The sequence below is a fragment of the Camellia sinensis genome, chromosome 9 (assembly GCF_055761805.1).
Source record: "Camellia sinensis isolate YWXY chromosome 9, ASM5576180v1, whole genome shotgun sequence".
NCBI classification, from domain to species: Eukaryota; Viridiplantae; Streptophyta; class Magnoliopsida; order Ericales; family Theaceae; genus Camellia; species Camellia sinensis.
The window spans coordinates 42,799,111-42,816,663 of NC_138969.1; the positions used below are offsets into that span (position 1 = coordinate 42,799,111).

General features: G+C 30.2%; 2 protein-coding genes across 2 annotated transcripts; one reads left to right on the forward strand and one right to left on the reverse strand.

Annotated features, from left to right (window-relative positions):
* The first annotated feature begins 5,628 nt into the window (after window positions 1-5,628).
* On the forward strand, window positions 5,629-6,257 carry LOC114318674 (glutaredoxin-C9). Its single transcript, XM_028265611.2, has one exon. The coding sequence runs from the start codon at window positions 5,680-5,682 to the stop codon at window positions 6,046-6,048; it is 369 nt and encodes a 122-aa protein (XP_028121412.1). The 5' UTR covers window positions 5,629-5,679; the 3' UTR covers window positions 6,049-6,257.
* A 9,192-nt stretch (window positions 6,258-15,449) lies between these two features.
* Window positions 15,450-15,986, reverse strand: HB52 (homeobox protein 52). Its single transcript, XM_028265899.2, has one exon. The coding sequence runs from the start codon at window positions 15,984-15,986 to the stop codon at window positions 15,450-15,452; it is 537 nt and encodes a 178-aa protein (XP_028121700.2).
* Window positions 15,987-17,553: the final 1,567 nt, after the last annotated feature.

The window sequence follows — 17,553 nt, forward strand, 5'->3', positions numbered from 1 at the left end:
TCGATCCCGTGGACGTACCTCACATTGAGGGAACCACGTAAAAATTATTGTGTTGCCTTTGATTTAATTTTTTCACATTAATTTTTATTTCCATTAATTGATTTACTTGTAGAGAATCACATATTTTCCCTAACACTAATTTGACAGGCCTGTATGTTCTAATTCAACCTCCAAGTAACGTTTCTTAGATAGCAATGCCACTATCCAACAAAGCTAATTTAATACAATCACTAATGAAACCTCCAACTCTTTCTATCCTGACGTCATCCCAATGATATTGATTCCAATTACTCCACCTTGAACAAAAATTACAAAATAAATAAATAAATAAATAATTATCGCATTATCTCCACTTCCATTAACTCTGGTAAAGCTTCCCGTGTAAGTTGAGGTTCCTACAACATTGGCGACACCTAGGCGCTGTCTGGGAAAGAGATTTTTTGATTTTTTTTATTAAAAGATAAATTGGTTATAAAATATAAAAAAAACAAATTCAAACAAAATATCACATCAAATTTCATAATCATTTCACTTTTTCTCTCATAAACATCACATTTAACTACAAAAAAACCCAATATCTTCCTAAACACAATTTTTTTTTCTCTAATAATATCTTAAAATTAAAAGAATTTATAAAAAAACTCACTTCCCAAACACCCACTAATAATCATATCAATACTAGTAGAGTTATCATAAATGTTTCCAACAATCCGCAACTCACGAAGTTTCTTACCAACGAGTTTATCATTAAAAACTGCCTAGGGTCTACTTGGTGACGAGTTTGGTTGGAACTCCAAGTATGAAGCATATTCTTAGATGGATTTTTGTTACATTTGTTCATTACTATTGACGAGTGAGTATCAAATGTGTTGTTTATTGGAGTGAGAAAGAGAGAGAGAGAGAGAGAGATTATGCACTACACAAACACTAATTCTTATGTGAAGGGGTTGGATGTGAAACAAGTTGGATTCAAGCCTTGGGCCGGTCCAATCCTCTAGGTCCAAATCCAAGTGGGTCAGATGAATATGTGGGCAAGCCAATTAGGTCCAATTCTATGATCAATAGTCCACCCAAGTCCTCAAGCACTTGCGCCCAACTCGTAGTGGAAAGGCTAGTCCAGCTGCGATGTTGAGCTGTGCTGAGTTGCAAGATTTAATCTATGAACCAAGCTAATGAACTGAAGCCCATCATCAGAACCAAAAGTGGGTTAAGCCTATACAAAGATATTCAAACGGGCTAACTCGTCTCTACAAATAGTCCCACAAAGGACTGAGTTGGGACACAACGGTACCGAGCTGAGAGAACCTCTCAGAGAAATGTGGAAGCTATGAATGCATACATGTGCATACTGCCACCTCAGCTGGTCTCTTCCCCCCAGAATCACGGAAATAGTTGATCAAGGGAATGTGGCCTATTATAAGCATGGTTACAATGAGTATATGCATCCATTGTCAAGTACCCGATGGTCCCCTACCTTGAGCAATATTATAGGGAGCCTGGCAGCACCAAAACTTCATGAAACCAACGTGGGTAACAAGTAACAAGTAAGGTGTTCTATATAAACTCTACTCACTTCACATTGAAAGTAACTAAGTTGAGTTGAACTATATTCACTAAAACACAACTAAATACACTCTACATTTTCCTCTCTCTATGCTTAGAGAGAGTTTCTTATCTTCTTCGTCCACTTACTCCCACACTGGAGGGGTTATCCTACCAACCCTGGCCGGGCAGCTCTAACGGTGCTCTCTATTGCAAGGGCTCAATTCCTGGATAGACCAATCGGGTGAGGAGCTCCGATTCATAATCATCTAGTGCAGTATTCGGTATGCACATTATGTACTACACAAACACTAAAATTCTCAAGGTCCATTCTTTCTTTTTTTCTGCATACCAAAATTATAAAATTTCATCCCAAAAAATGTGAAATTTCACAATTTTCACTTTGAAACTCCAATTTAAAATCATGTACTTTCACACTATTGAAATTATGAAATTTCATGATTTCACAAATTTTGAAACTGTGAAATTTTATGATTTCTTTTTTAAACATTTTGAGAGTGAAAATTCAAGTATTAGAAATTAAAATTGTGAAATATTGTGTGTTTGGTTTGTGTTTTGAGATAAATTTTCAAAAAAAAAAAAATTGAGGAGAAAGTTTAGAAATTTTTTTAGTTTGTTTGGTTATATTTTTTGATAATAGTTTTGGCGTTTGGGAGTTTGGGATGATTTGATATTTTGTTGTAGTTGAGTAGATGTGTGTGAGAGAAAAAGTTATTGAGAATGAGAGAGGAGAGAGAAAAAGTGATTGATTGTGTAGGAGAGAGAGGGTGATTTTGAAAATTTTTTGAGAAAAATTTCCTATAAACAAAATTTTGAAATTTTTTTTTTTTTTTTGAAAAATTGTGTTTTGAGAGTTAAATCAAGCCCTTTAATTTTGACCATATTAACAGTGAAATTTCACAGTTTTGAAAATAGGTTTTGTAAGTGTCAAGTTTTGCAAGTATTGGAAATTGAAATTGTGAATGTTTGTGGTTTTTTTTTTTTTTATTGTTTTGAAAATCTAAATTGTGAAATTTTTTTGAAAAAAGTTTTAAAAGCATCAAATTTCAGAATTCATTTAAGGGTTGGTTTGGGAAGTAGGTTGGGTTTTTGATTTTTTGGTTTTTTTGGCTATTTTAGCCTGGGCTAAAAAGCTTGGTTTGGGAAGGACTTTTTGGCTTTTTGGTTTTTTTGACTCTTTTTATGAGAGAATAATGTAATGATTATGGGTTGGATGTGATGTTTTGTTTGTTGTGGCTAAAATAGCCTATTTTTGTCTTTTGTGGCTAAAATAGCCAAAAAAGTTCACAAAATCCCTTTCCAAACGGAGTGATGAAATGTTATAGCTTTTGTATTCAAAAGTAATCTATATTTTTTTTTTATATAGTTTTATATTCAATATACATCTTATTTAATAATCCAGATAAAGTGGATCTAAATTTAAAAAGAAAAGGAAATTAATTAAAATATGAAAAAATTTACTAAAAATTTAAAAATACATATTAAAAACTTGAAAATTGTTTATAAAAATTACAAAACCAAAAATTCTTTATAAAAAGTTTGCTTAAAATATTTTAAAAAATTCACTAAAAGTAAAAAGATATGAAAATATAAAAAAACTCAATTTTAAAAAAATTAAATTTAAAAAATTAAAATCAAATAAGGTGTTGTTTTTAAAATTTTTATATACTCTTATCTTAAAATACTCCTATTTATTAAATTATATTTTGATATTATCATATTTTAAATTTTTAAATATTTCCAATAATTATAAATATTTTGAGATAGAATAACTAAAAAATGTTCAAGAATAATGAATCATAATTGGCCACACTGGAATTGTAGTGGGCAGTGAGCTCAAGGTAATCGGTGGTCGGTCGAGAGTGGTGGAGACTTTTTTTTGTTTTTTTTTAGGACAAATTACATAAATAGTCCTTATAGTTTAGGTCTTGTGTCACTTTGGTCCCTGATTTTTTAATTATGACACATTTGAACCTGAATTTTGAATTTTGTTCTAATGAAGGACAATTGAATATATAATTAGATTTTTCAAGTGTCAAATTGTCAGTTTGATAAAATATAAACTAATTTGACAAAAATAAATGTCAAACAAATATTTTTGAATTTTTAAAAATCATTTCTACCTACTAAAAATAAAATTATGTAAAATCAATAAATCTTTTAGACATTTATTTATTTATTTTACTAAATTAATTTTTATTATATGCTTGGATGATGATCATGTAAAATTAATTTAAAAAAATTAATCATGTAATTTTTATTAATTTTACATAATTTTATCATTGGTGGATAAAAATAATTTTAAAAAAAATAAAAATATTTTTTTGACATTTATTTTTGTCAAATTAGTTTATATTTTATCAAATTGACGATTTTACCCTTGAAAAATCTAATAATATTTTCAATTGTCCTTATTTGGAACAAAATTCAAAATTTAAGATCGCATGTGTCACAATTGAATAGTCAAGAACCAAAGTGATATAAGTCCCAAACTATAGGGACTATTAATGTAATTAACTTTTTTTTTTTTTTTTTTTTAAGAGGGTGGCGACTCTTCTTGGTTTGAAACGTAAACACGAGTCCACTATGATGTGATCAATTCTTGTAAGTGCACTATGATGTGATCAATTCTTATAAGTGCGCTAGCGGAGTTTGAGATGTATTAAATAAGTATATTTTTTTTTATTTTTTATAAAATATGAATTGGATATGAATTGAGTTTAAAGTAGTATAATAAAAAAGTAATATAATTTAAATAAAATGATGTGATTTAAATAAGATTGTGATTTTTTAACTTTTTAAATTTTTTAATTTATGTTAAACAAGGCTTTAAATCCATTGGGTCCCAAAACTCAATTAAATTTTTTATTAAACCACATTTGCGATTTACATATATATGTGAATTTGTATGAATTTTATATGAAAGATTTGATAAAAAAATTTAACAAATTATTTAAGATTTATAATATTTTTCATAAATTACACTTTACTATTTTATATTTGACCACTTTTTTACTTTGATTTTTAAAATTCATTTTTTTTTTAACTTTGATTATTCATATTTCAAACTTTTTCTAATTTATTTCTAGAGCCAATTTCTATTAAAAATTAGAAATAAAATTGGGAGTCATATGTCATAAAAATATTTATTATATATAACTTACATTTCTTACACAAAACGTAAAAAACTTAAAATATGAAGAGTTAAAATGAGAAAAAAAAAAACTTTAATGATCAAATTGAAAAAATGACTAAATATAAATGGACAAAGTATAATTTAACAAAATAACATATAATAAAAAGGAAAATTCTAATATACATATGTTTCTAATTATGTCATTTTTTTAATTAAGATTAATTTTATTTTTTAATTATGATATTATTTTAATTATGATTTATAAATTTTTCAATTATGTCTTGTGATATGTTTAATTATGATATTTTTTTATAATTATATTTCAAAAAAATTAAATTTATATTATATCTTTTTTGTTATAAGACACATAGATTTCATTTGGCAACTTGGGTTGGGTTAGGTTGGGTTGAGTTGTGTTGGATTTGAGATTATTTTAGTCATAAAAAGATAAAATAAATTTTTTAACTTAAGACAAAGAAGTGTTTTAGGAAGATGGTTAAAAGTTGTTTTTTTATTTTTTTTAAACTTTTTTGTGAGAAAAGAAAGTGGGTTAAAAGTTAGGAAGTAGCTTTTAACCCACTTCCTAAAATAGTCCAAAATATCACATCTAATCCATAATCATTACATTCTTTTTTTTTTACAAAAAATCAAAAAAACCTATCACAAATAAAAATATTTGACCCCAAACTAAAATAAAAAAATAAAAAAATCAACGCCAATTCCCAAATGAACTCAGAACATGTTTTGCTAGCAAAAAAGTTGAAGGCCGTCGCCAACTGGATATCTTTATCTATGCCACCCAACCCACGATGCAACGCCACGTCAACAACAGCATCTGTGACGTAAATCCATGCGTCACTGTCGTCGACGTTAGAGTCATCACTTTCCACCACCAAACAAAAAATCAGTATAAAATCATCGCCCCAATCCCTCTCTCTCTCTCACACCTCCACTCTCTCTCTCTCTAAAATCTATATGCAATGCAACAGGCAGTCCCATACAGAACTTGGGTTCCTTCCTCCACCAGCGCCTCCAACTCCGGCGAGTCTAGGACAAAGCTGGTGGCGGAGAATGCAGTGATAGTGTTTGGGCGTCGTGGGTGTTGCATGTGCCATGTTGTGAAGCGGTTGCTGTTGGGGCTGGGAGTCAACCCTCCTGTGGTGGAGGTGGAGGAGAGCGAAGAGGCGGCGGCGATCGACGAACTCTCCAGAATTGGCGGCGTAGGTGTGGAGTTTCCGGCGGTGTTTGTGGGTGGGAAGTTTTTTGGTGGGCTGGAAAGAGTTGTGGGTAGTCATATTTCTGGTGAATTGGTTCCCATTTTGAAACAAGCTGGTGCTCTTTGGCTTTGACTCGCCACCCTTCTAACCACTCTCTCTCTCTCTCTTTCGTTTGGACTTGAAGTTTTGGAGAGAGGAATGCAAATAGGGTTTTTTTTTATTTTTTATTTTCTTTTCCCTTGTAATACAGTGTTTGGAATTGAAGCAGTTGAAATGACTTGTGAGCATGTTTTTGTTCAGTACATAAATAACAATGGAAAATTACATCGGTATTTCTTAAACTGGTTTGTGTGATTTTGATTTTTAATTAACTTGATTTTGTTTTAAATTTATAAATTTAATCTAATTAATTAGTGTTTATAACATTTCTCTTTCACTATGTTGATTTTGATTGAAGCTGTCCAATTCCTTTTCCAAAAATATATATCTATATAATAAAGTAGGATGATTTTTAAATTTGTTTTACACACATTTGTCCTACTAGGACATTTGGACCGTTTAGATTTATTCATATTATAAAACAACGGTTAAGATATATTTTTCAAAAAATATCCTACATGTATATTTTCTATTTTCCCGCTTCTCTCTCTTACTTTTTCCATTTTCTCACCTATCATTCCATGATCCGATGATGCCACCTTCCTCTCTATTTTCTTTTTATTTTTTCTCATTTTTATTTTTCTTTCTATTTGTTTTTTTTTTCTTCTCCTTTTTGTTCACTTATTTTTATTCATATTATAGGGAAAAGTCTACGATCTCAGAATTATGAGCTAGATTTTACTATGTGTAGTGGAGATTAAATTAATGAATTTTATAGTCCATAAATTAAATGACTTTGAACAATTAATTATTATTTTTAAATATATTGAATACCTGATAGAGTTCATAAATTTAGACCTTATATGAATCTTCAACATCTATATAATAAAGTAGGATAATTTTTGAATTTGTCTTACAAACATTTGTCCTACTAGGACATTTGAACGACTCAGGTCTATTCAAATTATAAAACAACGGCTGAGATATATTTTTCAAAAAATATCCTACATATACATTTTCTATTTTCCCGCGCCTCTCTCTTACTTTTTTCTTTTCTCGCCCATCCTTCCATGATCCAATAATGTCACCTTCCTCTCTATTTTCTTTTTATTTTTTCCCATTTTTATTTCTCTCTCTATTTGTTTATTTTTTTTATTTTCTTATTTTTGTTCGCTTATTTTTGTTCATATTATAGGGAAAAATCTACGATCCCAGAATTATGAGTCAGTTTTTACTGTGTGTGGTGGAGATTAAATTAATGAATTTTATAGTCCACAAATTAAATGAATTAGAACAATTAATTATTATTTTTAAATATATTGAATACCTGATAGGCTTCATAAATTTAGACCTTATATGAATCTTCAACATCTATATAATAAAGCAAGATGGTTTTTGAATTTGTCCTACACACATTTGTCCTACTAGGACATTTGGACGGCTTAGATCTATTCAAATTATAAAACAACGGCTGGGATATATTTTTCAAAAAATATCATACATGTACATTTTCTATTTTTCCGCTTCTCTCTCTTACTTTTTCCTTTTCTCACCCATCATTCCATGATCCGATGATGCCACTTTCCTCTCTATTTTCTTTTTATTTTTTCCCATTTTTGTTTCTCTCTCCATTTGTTTATTTTTTTTTATTTTCTCATTTTTGTTCACTTATTTTTATTCATATTATAGGGAAAAGCCTACGATCCCAGAATTAGGAGCCAGATTTTACTGTGTGTAGTGGAAATTAAATTAATGAATTTTATAGTTCACAAATTAAATGAATTATAACAATTAATTATTATTTTTAAATATATTGAATACCTAATAGACTTCATAAATTTAAACCTTATATGAATCTTCAATATCTATATAATAAAGCAGGATGATTTTTGAATTTGTCCTTCACACATTTGTCTTACTAGGACCTTTTAATGGTCGTGATTCATTTCTGTATTTAGATGGACAGCTGAGATGAAAACATTCTCTCTCACTCTACCTGAACTTCCCGCCCAAGAGCCACAAACTTTGCAACCACCCATTCTCATCTATCACACCTCACCTTTTCACATTTTAAATTTCAAAACACACCCATCCACTCAAACAGAAGAGAGACCCACGCTCATCAACCTCTTTCTATAAACTCTTATTTTTTTTCTTTCATTCTCACTCCCAATTTTCAAATTTCAACAGACCTATGCATCTCTTTCCGACAACTCTCTCGCGACCCAGCCGTGGTGCTGCTCATCACCTTCTCCAGTCATCGCCACTGCACAAAGAGAGAGAAAGCGAAGATGGGTGGAGGAGGAAGAGATCACGGACACCACGGAGATGCAGCACACGGCGGAGACTTCAGAAACAAAGTATGGAGCATGACTGGTGGTCCGTACTGCAGACCCAAGCACTGGAAGCGCAACACTGCCATCGCTGTGGCTAGTATCTTTCTCATCTGCATCCCCATCGCCATGAAATCTACCCATCTCGAGGTCCTCTCTCTCTGTCTCAGAACCCACATTTCATTTTGATTGTTTTACTTTGCAAGATCTGAGTTTTTATTTCGATGATACAATGTTTAATTGCAATTAGGTTTTGGGTTTTGTTCAAAAAGCTATTCTCGATTTTTCATGATCTGGGTTTTGCAATTTTTATTGTTGTTGTTATCAAAATTGATGATGAGTAAAACTTTATAGGATTAATTATCTGTTTGTGTTCGATGTCATCGAGATCCTCTCTCTTTGTCTCAGAACCCACATTTCATTTTGATTGTTTTACTTTGCAAGCTCTGAGTTTTTATTTTGGTGATACAATGTTTAATTGCAATTAGGTTTTGGGTTTTGTTCAAAAAGCTATTCTCGATTTTTGCATGATCTGGGTTTTGCAATTTTTATTGTTATTGTTATCGAAATTGATGATAAGTAAAACTCTATAGGATTAATTATCTGTTTGTGTTCGATGTCATTGTTTCAGTGTACATTGATGCAAGTTTTGGTGTATAGAAATTGGTTTAATACATAGGTCTATTTGGGAGTAATAAAATCCCATGTTATCAAAATTGATGATGAGTAAAACTTTATAGGATTAATTATCTGTTTGTGTTCGATGTCATCGAGATCCTCTCTCTTTGTCTCAGAACCCACATTTCATTTTGATTGTTTTACTTTGCAAGCTCTGAGTTTTTATTTTGGTGATACAATGTTTAATTGCAATTAGGTTTTGGGTTTTGTTCAAAAAGCTATTCTCGATTTTTGCATGATCTGGGTTTTGCAATTTTTATTGTTATTGTTATCGAAATTGATGATAAGTAAAACTCTATAGGATTAATTATCTATTTGTGTTCGATGTCATTGTTTCAGTGTACATTGATGCAAGTTTTGGTGTATAGAAATTGGTTTAATACATAGGTCTATTTGGGAGTAATAAAATCCCATGATATTGATATGAAATTACTATACACTTTCGCTAATTTGTTTCCATTTAAGGTTTTTAATGGCCTGTGGATGTAATGAACGGTTTTGGAAGTTTTTCTTTGACTATATTAGCTTTAAACAAGTCAACTTTGTAACTTGGTAAGACCGTAAGAAGAAGACATCTGAATGCCAAAAAAGTCGGGTCGGGACTATATTGAGGATAGAGGGTGCTCTCATAGGAGTGGTGTAAGGTTCAAATCCACTCATTCCAGCCTCTCTCTCTCTCTCTCTTTAAAAGATCTGTAGCATATTTGATGCGTGTGTTCTGTTTGTTTTTTATTTATGTAGATTTTTTTTATGTAGCTTATGGATTTAGATTTAATTTTTTAAAAAGTTTTAGGTATGAAATAATAATTGATCTTTATAAAATGGGTTTTAATTTTATAAATATATTTTTATTTTCAGTTTGATTTATGAAATGGATTTAATTTCTTAATGGACAATGAGTGTTGATTTTTTATGGTTTTGAAAAAAGCCTTTGAAATGGGTGTTGATTTTTTTTTATTTAACAAAATCAAATCACAAATTTAAGATAAAATAGAGTGGAAAAAAAAAATACAGAGGGAGGAAGATCAAACAAAGGAAATAAAGGATTTGTTATTTGAGCTCTAAGAGGAGATGTAGTGTTTGTTAAGAGATGAGAGATGATGAGAGGAGGAAATGAGAAAGAGAGACGTTAGAGAGAGAGAGAGAGAGAGAGAGAGAGAGAGAGAGAGAGAGAATGAGAATGAGTATTTTAAATACTATACTTTTTTAGATGGTGGAATTCTATAAAAAGTTCAATAAAAATTTCAAATACAAATCAATATTTTAACTTAAACTTTTAGTAATGAATTTGATAAATTATATTTTAATTTAAATGAATTGCCATTGTACGATATCTTGAACTGATTTATTATAATTGATCTCTATAACAGTGAAATTATTATCATTTTGAATTTATTTTTTTTATAAAGGATGTGATACCAATATTAATAATTTATGTTAATTGGATTTTATAAAATATGTGTGCCAATATTATTTATACCGTACCTTCAGACACGGACATACGCTAGTGTACATATATATATATATATATATATATATATATATTTTACAAATAAAGATATCTATTAGGTAATGATGAAAATTCGTTTATAACTCCTTACTATGACGTCATGATGATACAAAATTTAACAAATGCTATAGATTTTTTTTTTTTTTTGGCACATTTAATTTTGTCCTAGCTTGTGGAGTCTTGCATGTAACAAGATTTAAAATTTTAGTCAGCACTTGGTGTGGGTTCAATACTTTTCTATTGTGCGAGTCCTGACTTAAGCGGAGCTTATCTTGAAAGGTTGGGACAAGTTCCTAGGTTATAGTCTCCTCGCTCGGAACGACTAACAGGACACCTTGGTGATCTCTGCAAGGAACACTGCCTTGGACCTGCGGGAGAGTAGGGAAGATTTTCCTGTAACCAAAAAAAAAAAAAAAAAAGATTTAAAATGTAGTGGCTTTGGCTAGTTGGTTTAGGATGTGACTTGTCTGTATAGTCCATCAAGTGAATTACACGGTATAATTGGGCTCGCGAAGCCTATAACATATCTTGCTTTGGTGATTTAAAATTGTTTCTCTTATTAGTTCTTGTGTAAATCATCAATAAAAAAATAAAATTGATTCAATAAAAAAAAAATCTATTTTAAAAGCATACATACCATCTTTTGATATATATATATATATATATAAGAAAAATGTAATAAAATAAAGTGACTATTACTATTAGAATAATTTATTTTTTAAAATAAATGATCTAAATAAATGGAACAACTAGATAAACAATTTAGATCATTGTAGCAAAACTTGTTGTAGATTTATGGATTTTATTTCATCATACAATCTACCTAATTAAATTACAGACATGCTAGATTCAAGTTCTAAATACTTTGAACCCTAATAATTCTTGAAAACGAATAAATGAATAATTTAAATTATCATAATAAACTTGTTGTAAGGTCACATATCCTATTGCATAATACAATCCACCTAGATAAATTGCAGACAAATTAAATTCAAAATCTAAAAATTTGAACTATATTAATTTGCATTGTAGTTTTTTTTTTTTCTTCATGAATACCCATTAACATTTTCAAAATCGAATCTCAACTACCATGAAACTGAAAGTGACAAACATTTTTAGATAATCAATATAAATAATAAATTTGTTTAATCTTAGTGGGCTTGACTCTTGAACACACAAGTTATCTCTTTGTTTTTGTGGTTGAAAATTGTGTAGTTGACCAAAATGGTGTAGCTAGTGGTGGTGAGGGTTTCATTTCATAGTGCATCTTCACTATTCATATGCATGATAATAATCAACTAGCTAGGCAAAGTGGGTTTTTAAATTGCCATTGGCTCACTTTCTTATCTGACTAACATTTGATGGGTACTTAAAGTCAATTCCAATTGTCATTCCATGAAACAGTTGAATGATGATGCTAATGATGATGCATGCAATAGGGGGAACCCCTCTCTCTCTCTCTCTCTCTCTCTCTCTAGATATTCACCATTCAATATGTTCATGATTTCAGTGCTTTGATTAAATAAATAAATAAAAATTTAGGCATTATATCTTTGCAATATGCGATGATGTAGTGCTGTCATTAAGGATTTTTTTTTGAGTTAGCTAGATTTATCGATTAAAAACAATCTTGTAAAGAAATTAATACTATAAATAAAAAAATAGTTATTTTTTTTTTTTGTTTTTTTTCCCTTAAAGTTTCTTACATTTAAAAAAAGAACTTATTAGACATATATAAGACGGACCTAAAAAGTAAAATTTTGTAAAAATATCACTAAAGATAAAAAAAAAGTTTAAAAAAAACATTTTTACTTATATACCAAACTCACTCTTAAAATATTAAAAAGTCAAAAAATCCTAATCCTTGCTAATAAGAAGAAAATTTAGTCATAATATGATGATTTTGAACCTATTTACACTAGATAAGAAGTTTATAAAAGGCATGCATAGGCCCGTTTCAGAGTTTGGATTTTTTAATGATGTTTTGATTTTTTTTTTTTTTTTGAAGTAAAAAAAAAAGTAGTTTAGAATGTCTTTTTTAATTAATTAGATAGTTGTGAGGAAAAAAATGATGGGTTGATGTGTGAATATGACATTATTTTTTTACTTTTTAAAATTTTTAATCAAAAAGTTGAAGGCCAAACGGGCCTTATAAAGGTCCATGGAGAGAGTTTACCTTCGTTAAGAGTTGAGTTGGGCCTGAATTTAAATCTCGAATAGTGCCTGGGCTACCCATTGTTGTAGCAAGGAAAGTTTGATTCAAGCTTTCTAATTAATTATGTTTATTTTATTTTTATTTAAAATTTAAGACTGTTATCTATCTGTATATATAGTCACAATCAGTTATATATTAAAAACAAAATAACAATTATTACATTTGATTTATTAAATGAGATGAGACCCTAGGCTTGGATTCCCTTATGCATTACATTAGTTTGCTAGTGTCTTTCATTGGTTTTGCAAGGTTATTCGGATGCTTCTCAAGTTATGGGCCAAGCCAACAAATAGTTGGTTTTTTTTTTTTTTTCCTGTGTTTAGTGATTTTTTTTTCCCTTCCCAAATATGTTACTTTTTGTGTGTATCTAAGAATAAAAAAAATGTGACTAAAATATGAAAAAGAAAAAAAAAATCACTAAAGACAAAAAAAAAAAAAAAAAAAAAAACAGTTTAAAAAACTCATTGTTTGAGGCCAAGCCCAATCACTAGCCCAATTTTTTATTTTTTTTGTTTAGTAATTTTCTATTTTTAAATTTTTTCATAAAAAAATTTATTTTGATTAAAATGTATCTAAAAAGTAAAACAACATGACTAATATGGAAAAAAAATTACTAAAGAAAGACAACCTAAAACCAAATTTCAAAATCGACCAAACAAAGGTGAATATGTTTTCATACCAAACAACATGCTGGTGAAGTCACATCATCCTAATCTTAGTTTCCATCCATTTCATGTATATATATATATAATTTATTTATAAAAATTATCGAGAAATTAGCTTAGGCACGGTCATTTAGACTCTCACGTCAGGTGTATAAATTCGGAATTCAGAGATCATCAAATAAACTTACGAATTGAATAAACCAGATAATGAGAAGAGAGTTGAATCTCTCAGTTTGTTTAGGATGAAATAGATAGAGAGTGATGAAAATAGAAAAATAAATAAATAACTTTCATGAGTTTGTTTAGCTTAAAAGTGGTGAAAAGTTATTAAAAAATAAATAAAATTAATTTTATTGTATAATCCATATTAATATTGTAATTAATTTTTAATTTCTTGCCAAAAAAGAAAAAAACATAAGAAAAATTAAATGTATAAGTTATTTATAATTAAATTTTTAAATTTTACTATATTTTTCTTATAAAATCTTCATCTTAATCAAATATTTGTAAGAAAATATTTTTTCTATTTTATTTCTTTTCTTTTACTTCATTTTTTATTTTTTTTTTCACTTTCGCTTTTTATCAATTTTTTTTTTTTTTTTTTCTTCTAATCAAATGTAATCTTTGACTTCTTAGGCGACTAACCATTTAAGCTACTCTCACGAGTTTCAACCAATTCACTTGGCATGCACTTCTTAAGTACTAATAATTGCAAAATGAAAATTTGAGAAGACACAAGAGAAATCATATGCGATCCACATCAATATATAACTTTTAATTACAAATTTACAATCTTATAACATAGCTTCTACAGTGGTAATTCTGTCTGCAGACATGAAATTAATTCGACATATATACATACATACACTACCCGTATACTATCAAACTTTAATCCATCATCCATTTTTTTGTACAACATTTCAATATGGATTGAGATGATCATATTATGTTTATATTCAAAATAATAATAATAATAATAATAATAATAATCAATTAACAAAATTATACTTATTGCTAATTTTTTGAAGACATGTAATTTGATCTTGTAATTACCAATCGTTTTTAATTTTTTATATGGATCATGCTACGTAGCTCGAAAGGAGCTGCCCCCGAATCCCCCTAAAGAAAAAACGACGTCATTTTATTGTTTGAATTTTTTTTTTTTCCCATCAGAATAGAAGAAGAAGAAAGCAGAAAGAAGAACGAAGAAGAAGAAGGAAGAAGAAGAGAAGAAGGAGGAGGAAGAAGAAGACAGTTGCGGCAGGCGAAGGCGGAGGGGGCGGCGGGGGCCGGAGGCGGATGCAGGGGGCAAATGCAGGGGTGGAAGTAGAGGCGAGGCAGGGCTGCGACGATCGGGCAGAGGCGAGCGGAGCTGCTGCTGCGACGATCGGAGCTGCTCGACGATCGGTCGGTCGGCGGCGGCAAGGAGGGGCCCTCTCCATTCCCTCTTCCCTTTCTCTCTTTCTCTCCTCTTTCTCGCCTCTCGTTCCTCTGCTCTGCATGACTGAAAATGGAAGCAAAAAAAAGAAAAAAAAAAAAGAAAAAAGCTAATGCCCAAAACGACGTCGTTTTGGGCATTAGGGGGATTCGGGGGACCAATTTTCGAGCTCTCAAACATTATCCATTTTATATATAGATAATCTACTTAGAAGATTTTACAAGATAAATAACTTATATTATTGATGTAGGTCCTGAGATGAGCTTACCAAGGCCTGAACTACTTTTCACTTGAAAAACCTAATGGGAGAGTATCTCAATCTTCTCTCTCTCTCTCTCTATATATATATATATATACGAGACTGTTTTTTTTGTTTTGTATTTTTTATTTATTTTTTTTTTTTATGAGATGTATATACAATACTTGATAAGTAATGTATGAGCATTATCATTAATGCTAATTAATATGAAAGACATAGATAAATTTTTGCAAAAATAATATGCATACCACCCAGTCTAGCCCTACCATATGGGTGTGGACCATTGAACCAGTATACGGATCCACACCCACATGGTACAACACCACCAAGAATTCATCAAGAAATAGGAGCAAAGAAATTGTTGCCATCAATCAAACAAGCATAGAGCTCCTTATCCAAGTGATGATCATGATCATCCACTTTGATGATGGATTGATGATGATGATCATGAATGAAGCTTGAGCTTCCAACTTCATCACAAGAGTTTGACAATGAAGAGTTATTAGTCGTATTATTCATGTTGTTGAATGAGAGCAACATGTCTTGAGCCTTGTCCAACTCTTGTCTAAGCCTCTCAACTTCCCTCTGAAGCCTTTCATTATCTTCCAACATATTCTCTAGCTTTTCATGGAGTGACTTGTAGTCTGCCTCAAGACTCTGGTTCTTCCATCGGGCACGCTTGTTCTGGTACCAGATCGCAACTTGCCTTGGTGGGAGTCCGAGCTCTTCGGCTAGCTGTGACTTGCGATCAGGGTCGAGCCTGTTGTTGAAGTTGAAGCTTGTTTCGAGGAGCCTGACCTGTTCTTGTGTTAGTCTCTTGTTGCATTTTAGAGGGTGTTTTCTAGTATGGGAATGGGATTGGAAGTAATCCATTTTACAATTTTTTTTTTTTTTTTTTTTGGTTTTTGGGAGTGCTTAGGACTAATGTGTGGGAGGGTTATATAGAGATGTGGATTAAAGTTTTTGAACTTATAATTGTAGGGTACAAAGAGAGAGAAGAGAGAGGAGGGGATGGGGTTGGGGCATACAATACAAGTCATTTTCAAATATGCACCTGATCATCACATGGGCGTGACCCACTCTTGACAATGTGCGAAAGAATCGCTCTAATAATTGAATTAGATGGTCCTTAGCAATGGCTTTATTGGAGACATGCTACAAAGCTTCAAGGATGAGCTCTTTTATATCCATATAATTAGATTATAAAATTTTATATAATATTTTCGTATGGTGTGGAATCTTTATATATATGATGGGTTTTATGTCTTTTGAGAAGGTTATGTCTAATTTTGTGATTAGATTTTGTATAACTTGCTGCATGTCATGTAATTTTTTTAGAAGTTAAATTTTTGATGATATTCAACTCAAAATTAAGTAATGATGAGATTTTTTGATTATATGAATTCAGTTTGGATGGCTTAAAAATGCAAAGCATGGTAAGTTTTTAACACTCCCTCACACGTGCAGTCAAGTCGCACTAGGAGGCGATAAATAGAAGAACGAAATAAGAGAAACATACCCCGGAGTGAAGACTTAGATTATGAGCACTCAAAACTTAACTCTAATACTATGTTAGGGTTCGGAGGCATTCAATTCAAAATCGAATGAAGACGAATAAAGAGATTTTAAACTATATGAACGAAGTTTAGATGGTTTAAAAAGATGATGTTTTCAATTCATTTGTTAAGAGATTGAATTGATCAAGTTGACATGAAATTGGGTAAGTAGTAGCTTTCAAACTAGTTAGTTTGGGTGAAAAAAAATGAATCAGGAAAAAATTACTTTGTTACTTGTGTTAATCAATAATTGTAATTTTAATTGCATCAATTTTACTTTTAATTTTTTTTATTTATAAATATTTTGTCAATTTAGTACAATTGATAACATTTATTAAGAAATTAAACAAAAATTATGAAACAAAATAGTCTATTTATTCTCTTTAAAGTGATTAAGTGATTGGTTTTATTCCTTTTTAACTTGGGTCATTTTACCCTTGATTCCTATTTCTTAACGAATGTTATCAATTGAATAAAATTGACACAATGTGAAAAATTAAATGCAAATATTGATACAATTGAAACTACATATGACCAAATTGATACAATAGACAAATTACAAGAAAAAACGTATGAAGCCTGGCTAAATGATTGGAAAATTTTACAATTGACTGGTTGGTTGGCTAGAAAAGACTTTGAAATAATTTTCACGAAATTATCTTTGTACTCTGTAGCACTATTGAAGTGAAATTTTAAGTTGAACATATGGATCAATTCCTAGCATCCTAACAATACCTAGTTGCAACGGTCAATTGTGCAGTTTGATATAAAGTTTTGGTGCTCAGAATCTAGACTATGAATCTGAAGCCTTATGATTCAAATTCGGATGAATATGTAGACTGCTTATTCAACCTTAAGATATACGGATTACATTGAAAAAATTT